The sequence below is a fragment of the Diorhabda carinulata genome, chromosome 1 (genome assembly GCF_026250575.1).
Source record: "Diorhabda carinulata isolate Delta chromosome 1, icDioCari1.1, whole genome shotgun sequence".
In the NCBI taxonomy this organism is placed as follows: domain Eukaryota; kingdom Metazoa; phylum Arthropoda; class Insecta; order Coleoptera; family Chrysomelidae; genus Diorhabda; species Diorhabda carinulata.
In genome coordinates this window covers 14,845,531-14,859,744 of record NC_079460.1, presented here as the reverse complement: position 1 = coordinate 14,859,744, position 14,214 = coordinate 14,845,531, and the positions used below count along the sequence as shown (strand labels likewise).

General features: G+C 29.7%; 1 protein-coding gene across 5 annotated transcripts in view; it reads left to right on the top strand.

Moving 5' to 3' along the window:
• The first annotated feature begins 8,273 nt into the window (after positions 1-8,273).
• Positions 8,274-14,214, top strand: part of LOC130902208 (dual specificity protein phosphatase CDC14A-like) — a 33,520-nt gene continuing 27,579 nt past the window's right edge. The window contains exons 1-5 of one of the 5 annotated variants that reach the window (XM_057814154.1): positions 8,274-8,426; positions 8,617-8,670; positions 8,956-9,057; positions 10,029-10,306; positions 13,137-13,656. In XM_057814154.1, the coding sequence (XP_057670137.1) occupies positions 9,009-9,057; positions 10,029-10,306; positions 13,137-13,656 (847 nt within the window). In that variant the 5' untranslated portion in view covers positions 8,274-8,426; positions 8,617-8,670; positions 8,956-9,008. Of the gene's footprint in view, positions 8,427-8,510; positions 8,671-8,955; positions 9,058-10,028; positions 10,307-13,136; positions 13,657-14,214 lie in introns of those variants that run through there. The other 4 variants (XM_057814181.1, XM_057814147.1, XM_057814172.1 and 1 more) reach the window with 4 other exon arrangements.

The following is a 14,214-nucleotide window of genomic DNA, read 5'->3' as shown; positions in this document are numbered from 1 at the left end:
TTCTCAATGTCAGGAATGGTGTCAATGCTTCTCACTCCTCACCAGCCAAAAGTCTGGTGACAGACAGAAGGACTTCTAGCGGCCAAAAACACACCATCCAATGTAATATTCAACACTCATCCGTCTCATTTGCAAAAAACTATTAAAATGCTTTACAAGGACCCGTACAAAATTTTATCTTCACTAAGGTCTCACATAGTCAGTCACTTGTTTAAACATACATTTCAAACATATTTGGAGTAGACGTTCCGACTGTTTTTCGTCTTTAACTGACTTATTTAGTCTGTTGAATCATTTATACTACTAGTTTCACATTTTCTCCAATCATTAATAATCAATGTCGTTTCCAATACATTTTCAAACAAATTTGTAACATATAACTGAACTGTAAGAAATTAGAGACTGGCTAGTTAAAAAAAATCACGAAATACGCGGACTTTTGACTCATGTCGTCATCCCCTTTTTTCAATTTTTCAAGAGTGACAGGTGGCATCCGTCGATAATAAAATATGAATGACAATATAGTGATTTTCCAATCATTTTTCTTGCATGGAATGGGCGTTTCTATTATTTCTTCAAGTCAAATATTCAATACTTTGAAATAGATAGAAAAAGCAATTTTTCATCAAATTTCCACTCCTGTATATTAAACTCTGATTACGCCCCGTATACGAGTTAAAAATCAACTCCAAATAAGCTGGCAACAAATCGACAAGAACTAGTAAGATCAGCTTTTATGAAATTCCTCAATAGAAAAAAAATTTCCGTTCCAAAACCAAATTCTAGATTTGCCATTATGATAATGTAGTTCAAAAGAAAATTTAAATTATGTGTGTTTCCAGTTTTCCAGTTTCTTTTGGTATTTATTATAGCCTTGAAAATTGATGCAAAGTTGTTCGAAACCTAGTATATAGCATAAAAAAGTTCACAAAATTAAAAAAAAAACTTTCAGATGACTAGTTTCCCGATGATTCTAAATCGTCTTGATCTTAGGTCTTCTCTGATTTAAAAGACAGATAAAAAATTGACATGAAACATGAAAGAACAGGTACTAAAGAATAGGAAAATAACTAACAGAAGAGAATAAAGAAGCTGTAATAACTATCGATGATTTACGTTTCCTTTCACATTTCAAATATTAAAGAACGGTGGAAGTCAAGCTTTTTGGAATGTGAATGTGATACGTGAAGATATGAGGTTGGAAATACTGCAGGCGATCTGACAACGTTGTCTACCGTCCTATGCTAGACCAGTTTGTTTATACCTTCCATTTTCTCAGCTCAAGCTCCATACTACTAACACATAATTTCTGACAATACCATCAGCGCAATTTTAGTTTTGTGATAAAAAACTAGAGGGTAAGAATCTAGAGCAACGTTATGCCATTAAGTTGTGTGTCAAATTTTATGAATATGAAAATTGCTTATCAAGCTTTCGCTGGTACAAGTCATTTTTGGTCAATAAGATAATGTATAACAACTTCGAACGGAGACACCTTTAACTTCAAAAATTGATGGGAACATTAATACACATTAAACGTGTGAAAGATTAAATTAAAACACGTACAAGTTTTGACTGACGATTTGGACATTGGAACGATTTGTACCAAAATTGTGACTAAAAACCAGAAGGGTAATCGAAGAAGACTGTTTGTTGATCAAATGGAAAATATTTCCAATAAAGTATTTTAATTTGAGTGCTGCTACTTTTTTCCCAAAATCGAAATATGATTTTGAAAGACTATGGATAATGTATTATGTTTTTGATGACTTATACTAATATATTCATTGAAATAATTCGATAATTGTTGTGAAAGTCTTTGTACATATGGTAAGGAAAAATATTTTATGTTTTGTTGTTTCGTTTCTGCTTTGTTTTTAAATTGATTGCAGTATCTGTTTATCCTTTTCTTGAATATGTTATTTATCATTTTTTCCGGATAATTATTTTCTTTTAATGCAGTTTCTGCTTTTTGAATAGCTAAGCATCTAAATTCAAGATCTGATAATTGGATAGATCTATCAGCCAAACTTATTATCGCTGATCTTTTTTGTGACATAGGATGGTTGTATGTTTTATATAACGGGAGATCAAAATCGAAATATACCTCTTCGGTATATGGGCCATAAAGAATTGAAAATAGTGAGAACTGTGGATTGACTAATTATAAATTAAAAGTGCATGTGTGAAGATATCCAAGGGGTCTTCTGGATTTTGTCTCGCAATGTTATAAGGTTTTCTATAAGGATAGAATGAAATCGTTCAATGGGAGAATTAGAGGATGAGTTATTAGTGACCGCAGTGAAATGTATCTCAATTTTGTGAAGTTTCGTGAATTCTTCAATTATAGCAAAATTAAATTGATTGCCATCATCAGACACATTTTTCTCGGGTTATTATGATGAGAAAAATATGGCTTGAATTGTTAAGAATTTATATGGAAATTTTGTCGAAGATTTTATAACATTGAGCATATTTGCTAAAGGAATCGACAATAGTTAAGTAATTTTTGTTACATTTGAATAAGTTAATTTGAATTATGTCGAAAGTTTTCTCTCCTAATAATGGGCCTAACTGGGATAATTGATAAGGGTGTCGTTCATATTTATTTTTTAAATGAATCTCGCATTGATTTATGCAATTAGAAATGGTTGTTTGCATAGCCGGCCAATAAAATTGATTTTTCAAATGTTTATAGGTTTCAACTATGCCGTTATGATTTTCGGTGTGATATTGTTTTACACATTGTATTTGTCTTTGTTCTTCTTCTATGTCTTGGAGTAGCTTATTGCAGAAAATAGCCTTAACAGTTGTGTCAAAAGTTTTCTTAAAGTAATAATAGATGAAGGGTTGAAGTTCGTGTGGTACATGAATCATAAATTTTTCGTTTTTGTATTTTTTTGAAAGCATCGGATATTTCCATTATCCAATTGTCATTGAGGTTTTCTATAAATAATTTCATAATAACTAAACTTAGGGATAATAATTTGGTTTGTTGCTGAATTAATGGGATAATCAGATATAGGAATTCCGGAAATCGAATATTTTTGCTGAAAGATTGATTTTTGTCGAATTCTTCAAGAAATTTGTCTAGATCGAAATCGAGAGATCAGGGGGCTCGATACAAATAGAAGAATTTGAAAGTGCATTGTACTCTGTAAAGACAATCGGCTACTTAGTTTTTTTGCCTTTACGGTATTTTATATCAAAATTATAATCTTCTAGCTTTAGTCTCCATCGGGCTAATAGAGATGTGGTGTCTTCAATATTGCAGATCCATACAAGGGTATTGTGGTCGCTTTCGACAGTGAATTTTTGACCATAAAAATACGGACGGGAGTGTTTACAGTAATCTAATTTCTCTTTCAATGGTTGAATAATTTTATAAGGTGGAGTTCAAAGTTCGGGAGTAATAATGATATGGGGTGGTAATTTTGGGATGGGACGGAGCCAAAACAAAAGGTTATTGAAAGGTGGGGTGCTGCAGAGCTGGGGCATTGCATAAGAGTTGTTTGCACTTCTCAAAAAATTTTGTGTAATTAGCGTTTGTTTGGTCTATTACAGCTCCTCTACGAGTGAATCGAGAAAAGGGTGATGTTATTCTCGTAAAAGACATATCTCACTTCTTTCACAATCTTTGAAATGGGGAAATTTCTTATGGGCTCTTTTTTACTGGGATTGGACTTAATGCATTTATGTGACCAAGAAAAGCGAATTTCCAAGTTTTTGGCTTTTGGAATGTTGTCAAAAATTGCAGCAATGTTGATCAAGATTTCTTGGAGGGATGTTGAGAGAATAATGACGTCAACTATATAGACGAAGCAATATTTGTTGAGAAAGGTACTGAGAATGTTATATATCAGTTTTTCGAAAGCAGAAGGTCCGTTTTTGAGACCAAATGGCAATCGCATAAACTCGTCATGGGGCAAAAAGCTGTTTTTTCGATTGAATTAGGGATAAATTTGATGGGAGCTTCGATTATTTGATTATTTGAGATGTTTTCAATATTGGTAAGATTATACTTATCTTCAATAGTGTTCTCATTTAATTTACGGTAGTCAATAACTATTCGGAATTTCTTCGTGCCAGAAGGATCGGGGTTTTTTTGGTTTAAACCAAACAGGGGCGGAATAAGGAGATATTCAGGGCTTAATAATTTGTTTATCGAGTAATTGATTGGCCTATCTTGAAATTTTTTCCTGCATTGCTTTCGGTTGTCGGAAATCTTTTTGACGTAAATTAGATCTTCATCTTTTGTTCTTATTTTGTGTATTTTAGCGGAAGTTAATTCGGAATTATCATCATAAATAATATTTTTATATTTATTAGAAAGCTTCAAAATTTTTTCTTATTCTTCTTGGTTTAGACGGTGAGTACGAATTAATGAAGGGTATGATTTATTTGGACCGTTTCATATTTTATATTTATCTAAATGCTCGACATTATAGGTTCTAATTGCAAAGGATTTGGTAGATAGATATCGTTAATGTAACCATTTGTAGCATAGGTAGAAGCTTTCAGAGATATGATTTTATTTGATCCTCCTGTATCAATCAAAACTTTTAGTTTAGACTTTGGCATAATAAAGTATAGTAGTTGAGGGTTGTTACGGATATTATTAAGATTTATTGATTTGGTGACTTCGTAAAAATTCGTCTTGAACATCTGAATTTGTATCAGACTTGTCGTTTTCGAAATTCTCATTTGTATCGTCAAAGACTAAAATATCATCAAGATTTTGGACATTTTCATTTTGTTGAGAATCGACATTGAAATTATAGGTTGGTTTCTGGTAGAAATTGTTTGTACACCACTTTGTGGGGAACTTCGAGAAGCTGAAAAATTTCTTGACGAATTTGGATTATTTACGAAAGAGTTGCTATAGATGGATAATTGAATGATTAATTATTACCAAAAATATTAGGCTGAGATCTATTAAAACTTTGGTTATTTTTAGGAAAGTTATTGTTCTAAATTTTATTTATTGGAGAAATAGGTGAATTTACAAAAGAGTTGTTTCGAGATGGACTTGGGTTACTAATAGAGTTTCGCCTGAAAGTTTGATTAACTCTTTTATACTGTAAATGATTGGGATTTTGTTTTGGTTTTTGGTTAGGGGGTAATCTTCTATTTGTTGGCTCCTTAAAAAGTTCATATACAATTGTTGATTTTTATGGTTGTCTCGGGAGATACATTTTTGTAGGGCTTCGTCAAGAGAATTAATTTGAAAATGTGATAAATATTCGCAATAAGGCTCGTTGAGGCCAGTGCAAAAAGTTTTAAAAGCAATATTTTTGAAATCTGGGGCTTTGAAATTGACAGTTTTCATATTGTCATTAAGGGCTATGCTATATGTTGAAGCAAATCGTTCAAGTTATTCCAGATTCTTTGGTAATATTGATCGTATGACTCATTATCGTAATGTACTGTAGTAGATAACAGTGTTAATAAAATATCTTCGGAGCGTCGATCTCCGTATTTAGCTAGTAATGCTGAACGTGCATCTGTCTAAAGTGTTAAATTTGAGTAATTCAAGAAATATCTAGGTATCACCTTTTAGAGAAGAAATAATATTGGCGTTAAATATGAATTCTTGAGGTTGAGTGAAATACTGTGACCTAAGGAACGTAATTAAGTTATCTACTGATTTTACAAATGATTATCTTTCGAACTAAATTCATGTAGAGTGGCACACAGGCTGGAAATATCACTGTTTTGAAGAGACATTCAAGCTATCAATGTTTCGAGGTTCTGAAATTTGATTTTAAGAAGATCGAGAACTATTAACTGAAGTAGAACTGTGTAAAGGGTTTATAGAGAGATTTGACAATAACAAATGTGAGTTAATTTCGGAGATATCGTTGAAAGAGTTCATAAATAAGAAAGAAAAAGAAACGTTGTACTTTCAAGAGGATGATCACTAGTGAGGTCTTCTACATACCACGTTTATCGCCTTGGTTCGATGGATCGTCTCGCTTAATAACTGAAGTTGACCAAGAAACTTGTGTTTCTGTACGAAATCGATCCTGTTCGCAGCGCTAGAAATGTTATCGAGACACTTTTTAACTTTCTTAAAAATAATTTATTTGAAATAAAAAACTTTTAAATTTACACAAAAAGTAACAAATCAATATACTCTATTAAATAAACCTATGGTAATAAAACAATGAATTAATATTTGTTAATTATATTAAACTTATACTTATTTGGAATCCGTTGATCGTTAGGCAGTGTCGGGGACCTTTTATTTTACTTTAATTTTACTTGAACTATTTAGGTCTTTTTTATCATTTATAGCTTTTTCGTTCTTCAAGTGAAATTTATAGCTCAATTTTGTAAATTCTAATAAAACTATAAATAATTTAATTACTGCTAATGAATATTTGAGATGTAAGGCGCAAGAAAAAAATAAATTTCTATTTTGATTTTATTTTTCTTTTGATGTTTATGATTGTCAGTGTCAATATCATATTTTTATAAAGATTTAAATAAAAGTCGAAATGTCAATTTTTATCTTTCCTTCAAAAATTAACTTTAAAACAGAAGAAACCTAAAATCAAGAACATTGAGAAGCATAAACATATCAAAAGCTCTGAGAAATAAGAAATTAAAGAAATTTATATATGGAGTAGATCGAAACGTCAAATTTTTACCCGTCATTTTGATTTTATTTATTCATAAAGAGAGTTTGTTCTGATAGTTGTTATATTATCACTAATTTTAAAAATAAATTGAAATTCAAAAGCACCGAAACAATATTAAATCTCTAAATATGACTAAAACGAAAGCAATTTTCGAATAAAACATTTAAAAAAATTTTGTATTACTTACTGCTCCACTAAAAACTAAAATTGAACAAACTGAAAGTTCAATTCTTATCATGAAAAAAAAATCAATTCACAATCGAAATTGAACAAAATAATAAAATTATGTTTCTTATTGTCACATAATAAAAAATTAGTAATAACATAAAAACAGATTTGTATACACAACCTACTTTGCATTATCAAAATTTGCACAAAAATTTGGAACATCCAAAAACAAAAGAAGTAACATTATACACTCGTGGTGTGCCAAAAAATCGATTCAGGCGATACTAGATTTTTATGGCAATATTTTACAGCTAATAGTATTAGCATTAAAATTGTATAAAATATTGTAATTTTTCTAATTCTCTCAATCCAAAAATATGTTATAATACTTATAATACAAGGATATAATGAAAAAATCTTAGCCTACTATAGAACCAAACAAAAATTTCAATGTCAAAATATTTTATTACTCAACATATTCTCCTCTTAAATGGATACATTTATTACAGCGAACCTTCAACGTCTCTAGACTTTTCAAAAAAAAATGTTTCTTCTTGCTCTGCAAACCAGACCTCCACGGCTTTTATCACCTCCTCGTTGGAAGAAAATTTACGACCTTTTAAACTTTTTTTCAGTTGAAGAAAGAGATGATAGTCGGACGAAGCCAAATCTGGTGAATAATAAGGATTCTCTATTAATTCAAGCCCTAAATCACGAATTTTTTGCATGGCAACATGAGATTTGTGTACAGGGGCGTTGTCCTGCAAATGCATTATTATATATATGTATATATATATATATATATATATATATATAAGAGCGATTTCTTATTGAGAACGTGGTAAGGAAACACCAAAGTGGACTTTAATATATTTTCCGAGCTTTCGAATACTCATGTATTCATCGTCTGGGAAATAATTAATTAAGATTTCCGGTGGTTTTTGATATTATTAATGCTTGTAAAAATTCTCATAGAATTCAAAATTCAATATTCACTCTGAATATTGAGAGTTGATGATTGAAACGTATAAAAAACAGTATTATATTGTTCAATAACAAAATTCTAGAGTATAAAAAAAATTAATGTTAATTTATTGAAGACTTGCAGTACTCCCATAGATTACTAATTAAATCACATTAGTAATCTATTATATAGTATAACAGAAATATAAAACGTGTCTCTGGTGAGTAATATGGTACACACATAGCCATCTATGTTACTTCGTTTGAAAGTTATGCGTAGATTCCTATCATACTAACACATATGAGTGTGTAATACTGGCTGCGTTCATCGAAAAATATCTTATTAACTAACTAAATCAAATATATATATATATATATGTATATAAACCAATTTTTAGCTAACAAACAAAATTGTTGTTTTAATAAATTGATCTGTTTTCTCTATGATATATTTGAATTTATGCGTTGGTACTATACCCGCCAACCGTCATTTTTTTCAAAACGTATGAATCTCTGGGGCAAAGGGATACATTTTTAAAGTTATACATTATAAAATTGATAAACAAACGTGTTCAATATAATACATTTTTAATAATTTTATCAATTAGTGGTCTGTTTAAGATGGTTCTATTCGAAAGAGTATTAAATAAGGTAAATCAGTTTCAATAATACAATATTTATTATTGTGACGCTCATGATTAAGGAAGTGTTAGATTTGTTTAGTTGGTTACCCTTAGTCGCCATTCCATATCGATGAGTTTATTTTTACGTCGTTTGTTATGGCGAGACGTAAGAAATAAGTATGTTAAATGTTTTTCTTAATCATATTATATATTTCCAGAACTTTGCTGCTAAAACATGGTATAAAATTACACACTCTTTTTATGTTGAGTTGGTAAGTATTTGTTTTCCGTTACGTAGATGTCTTTCGGTTAAAATTTTTTGAATATATTATTGTTTATTTTAATATACTGGAGTTTGATTGAAGACTTCTTATATAAACAATTGTTCGTAATCATGTAATAAAACTTGGAAAAGTTTATTTTCCAGGAAATAATAATTCTTTGTATATTAAATATTTAATTACGCCTACATAACACCTACTGTTTGTGTAGGTTTATATCAAATAAGTAAAATATTTATGGCAATATGATATCTAATTCATTAATTTAAATTATAGGTATTTCTTATAGCTCACCAATTAACTAAAAAGGGTGGATTTTAGTCAATAAGATGGACATATTTGACAATTTGTTTTTAAATGCTTCAGAGTTTATTAAAGGTGAGTTTATAATTTTATATTAATTGATTATTGTTACAAATGACAAACAAGTTGTACTTTAATCTAATAGAAAGACTTGAAACTAAAATATAGTTTGAAATGGCTACTTTAATATTCAGTATTTACAGCAGATAACATTTAAGTATGTTTTGGTCACTAACTTAAAATATTTATAAACAACAAATTATTTGTATTGAAAAGTAATTATTGAACTTGAAGCTATGTCCACCGTGAATATTGGCTTGAAATATATAAAAAGTACTCCTCCATAAATAATATCAATAAATCCTATCCTATGCTTTATTTCTTATCAGTGGTAGTGGTTTATCTGTAATATTATGTTTATTTAATAATAAGTATCAATGTAATAGTTTCTTGTACATTTATAGAAATATATTTATAAGATGAATAAATCAACTTCCACCTAAGGTGATTAGTTATTGAACTATAGTTCACCAACATACAGTATAAAATTTTGTTAAGTTTTCATCTAAAAGTGAAATTAAATTTGCAACTACTTTTTATGGATATATGCAATTAATTAGAACATGCTTGGCTGTTAGCTATTCTATTTTATTTATTAAAATAACATCTTTTTGATATATAAATTATAAACATCGATCTTTCATTTTAGTTATAATTGAATAAGCATGTTTAGTTAATCTTCTCCCTTGAAAAGATTTGTAGAAAATTTTAAACTAATCATCAAATTTTTTAGCTGTTGCACTAAATTTTTTCTAAACAATTCTGTACTTTTACCATCCTATTATTTTACTTTGGTGCTATATTTTTGCACCTTCAAATTCTTTAGCAAGACATATCTTCCATGTTATATATGAAATGGATTGATAGACCCTGGGTTATAAATCAAAAAGACCTATCTTCAGCTCCTATCTGGGGTAAAAATATTCTAACCCTATTGTCCTGTTTTTATGTACATTGTTTATATCTTTTTATATTTGATTTTTCAGATCGCTTATATTTCGTTACATTGAATACACTATTGGAACCTAAATCGACACAGAGAGTACATTATTTTAGTATACATAAAGAATTAAAATATGATAGTTTCTACAGGGATTTTGGACCACTCAACTTGGCTATGCTCTATCATTATTGTGTGAAATTGAAAAGGAAATTAAATAATGTGTCATTCCAAAATAAGAAAATTGTACATTACACAAGAGATTTCACTGATGCAGATAGAGAAAAAACTGTCAACGCAGCATTTTTAATTGGAGCATATTCTGTAAGATTATGTTTTTTTATTAACTTTTAATAGTACTTGCACTATTCAAATTTACGAAAAAATATATTTCCTAAACAATCAAGTAAACACTTCATGTTATTTTCCCCTAATTATTCAACACATTTTCTAAAATGTTGAATCTCTCAATATAGATTATATGTGGCATGTTTTTAACAAACCATCACAAATCCACTTTTTTTGTTGTCACGAAACTGCTTTGACACAATATGCTTTAAGAATAATTTTAGGACACTGAATATTGATCATCAATATTAATATAAGATCCAAGGTTAATGTAAATTTTGAATTAATTAATGAATAGTCTCTTCCCTGTTATTTAATTTTCAAGTAGTATGATAGGGTTAAGTACAGATTAGTGCATAGGACAAATGGCAACTATGGCTCTGCTTGTATGTGTACCAACCCGTAAAAAAAGTTTTCTGTGACTATTTCACATAAATGTTGTTTATTTTAATAGATGCAGCATTAATTTCCTAATACTTGGCCAGTCCATAGCCTAACGAGCAATTCTGTTTTATATATTTGAAAAACAAATAATATACTTGAAATTTACATATGCCGTGGTCAAGTACAAATACAATTTCCATTCCATAGCTTTTGTGTGGTATATCATGCACAGTATGTATTCTCTAATCAATAATGCTTTATAGCAAGTATACAAAAACCGTAATTTGTTATCTTGTATGCAGCCTTCTGTAACATTACACATAATCACAGTGAAATCAATTAGTTTGGCTAGTCCTGGTCTAGAAATTCCATTCTTATCTCTGAAATAATACAAAATTTAGAGAAACAATTCATTGTGAGTCTCTATATTGAACACTATATTAACTGCTTTATCAGCCTTATTTTGCTGAAATAGTTAAATTAAATTATGGCTCGGAACCTGAAGTGTTACAAAAAACACTATTTTCTGAACTACAGATTGTGGTAAATCAAAGCTTACATCTTTTTGCATAAATATTTTGCTGCCAAGACTATTCTATATAGTTATAAGTAAGAATATTTTGATAGGAGAAATAACAGTAATCGTAAATATTTTATTCTATTATCTAAAAATTGTGAGTGATAATTACATTTTTCTTCACAATCATAATGCCTAGATTATGATTGTGAAGAAAAATATGCAATTAGTATTTGTTGATTATAAAATATGTTTTTGTACTTTTATCTATAGTCATGCAAGCTAGATATTGAACATTTTAACCTCCCATAAATACTTTGAATATTACAGGTCTTTGTACTTGATTTTCTCATTTTTCTGATTTAATCATTATACAATTATTGTACAATTTCTACTTCAATTGTCTCCATTACTTCAACTATTGTTTAGTTGGGTTTTTCCAACCTTATCAGAATAATGTTTTTCTTTATTTCTCTTTTGATGGCTGCTATTTTCTCACCTTGTTTTTCTATTCCTTTAATATTTTTCTTTTTCCAATTAAACTTTTCTATCTAATTCATTGCCACTATCAATTTCTCATTCATTTATTTTATACCATTGCTTATATGTTTAAACATACCTATTTCAAATTTATACTTGTCTGAATATATACATATAGAGACAGATAAGCTTCATTGTCATTGATTTTACTATTTTATTGACAAAGGACAATTTTATATTATGAGGATATATTGAAAAATTCTTAGCCTACTATAAAATCAAACAAAATTTTAATGTTAAAATATTTTATTACTCAACATATTCTCCTCTTAATTGGATACATTTATTACAGCGAACCTGCAACATCTCTAGACCTTTCAAAAAAAAATGTTTCTTGCTCTGCAAACCAGACCTTCACAGCTTTTATTACTTCCTGGTTGGAAGAAAATTTACAACCTTTTAAACTTTTTTTCAGCTGAGGAAAAAGATGATAGTCGGACGGGACCAAATCTGGTGAATAAGGGGGGTTTTCTAGTAATTCAAAGCCTAAATCACGAATTTTTTGCATGGCAACATGAGATTTGTGTGCAGGGGCGTTGTCCTGCAAAAACAAAACACCTTTGGACAGCTTTCCGCATTTTTTCTCTTTAATTTTTTCTTGTAGAGTTGTCAGTAATGTCGAATAGTAATCTCCAGTTATTGTTCTACCCTTATCCAAAAAATCAATCATGATGGCAATCCCAAAAAACTAAAGCAAGAACTTTTCCAGCATTTTTTTGGACATGAAACTTCTTAGGTCTTGGAGCACCAGAGTGTCGTCATTCCATCAATAAACAATTTGGCTTAAGAAGTCTACATCGTTTTCAAATCGAGTACAGATCGAACACGATGCTTCTACCCTTGCAGACTTTTGGTCAACATTGAAACATTTGAGGATCCATTTTGCAGCAATTTTTCTCTAGTCCAAATTGACGAGAACTATATGATGAACGCGTTCATATGAAATATTCAGTGCTTCAGATATCCGTTTTAGCCAAATTCGACGGTCTGATAAAATCATGAACTGCATCGTTATTTTTGGGGCCTTCCCGATCAGTCATCATCTTCAATGGAAAGATTGCAGTTCAATTTTTCACTGTCGCATACAAAGGACATTGATCACCAAGGGTATTAAGCATATCTTCGTAAATCTGCTTACCTCTTAACCCTTTTAAATACAACAAAACTTTCACTAGTTAGTCAGCATATGTTTCTTTGAACACTCGAATAAGTAGTTGTATGATATATCATAATGAAATTATATTTTGTACAAAGTTCTTCATGAAGTATCTTTCTTATGTGACTAAACTTTGGAGTTTACAGTTTCTACAGTTGTAATGTCATTATTCAAGAAGTTTTTAATTACATTTTATTGTTTCTTTTTAGATAATTTACTTAAATTACTACCCAGAACAAGCATATGAAGTATTAAATCAGCACTCTACAAGAGAATATTTAAAATTTAGAGATGCTTCTATAGGCGAACCATATACATTAAGCCTGTTAGATTGTTTGAAGGCTGTTAAAAAAGCTTTGGATCATGGTTTCTTCAACTTTGATAGCTTTGATTTTTTGGAGTATGAGCACTATGAAAAAGTTGAAAATGGGGATTTTAATTGGATAGTTCCTAAAAAATTCATAGCATTTTGTGGACCTCAGGATAGAACTAGTTACAGTATAGGTGATCACAAACCCGAGACATATTTTACTTATTTCAGAAGACATAAAGTGTCTACAATTGTGAGATTGAACAAGAAAGCTTATGATTCAAACTCTTTTATTCAAGCTGGATTTGACCACAAAGATTTGTATTTTGTTGATGGAGGTACTCCAAGTGATAGGATATTACAACTTTTTATTGGTATTTGTGAAAATGCCAAAGGTGCTGTGGCAGTACATTGTAAAGGTGAATATATATTAGATAATCAAGTAATTTAATCAATAATCCTGTAAAAATCTTGACATTTATTCATGGATGGAATATTCTACACATTTTACAACTATAAAAATATTTATGAGGGAAACAGTACTAGATATGACTTTGTATTATTATCTAGCTATCAACAGTTTGGTAGAATCATTCAATGATAAAAAGTATGTTACAATCCAATAATAATGTAGATGTTTCAAAATATTTTCAACTAATTATATATTTGAAACAAAATGGGGAAGACGCGATTTTTACTAGTACACAAATTGTCGAAATTGTGAAATCAGCCAGGTAACATTAAATAATATTGAAGATTCGGGAACGTTATTAATTATGAAACTTAAGGAAACAAAGAATTATGTAAACAGGAGATTTGTAGTTACTGAAAAGCATGTTAAATTTTACCAGTCTTATAAGGCTCCCGACACAGTTTCTAATTTTCTTCTTAAAATGCTCATATACAGGTCATTAGTTTCAAAGATCGTCTGCTACACTTTTAGTTTAATCTGGGGGAGTCTTGATAACACTAGAAAC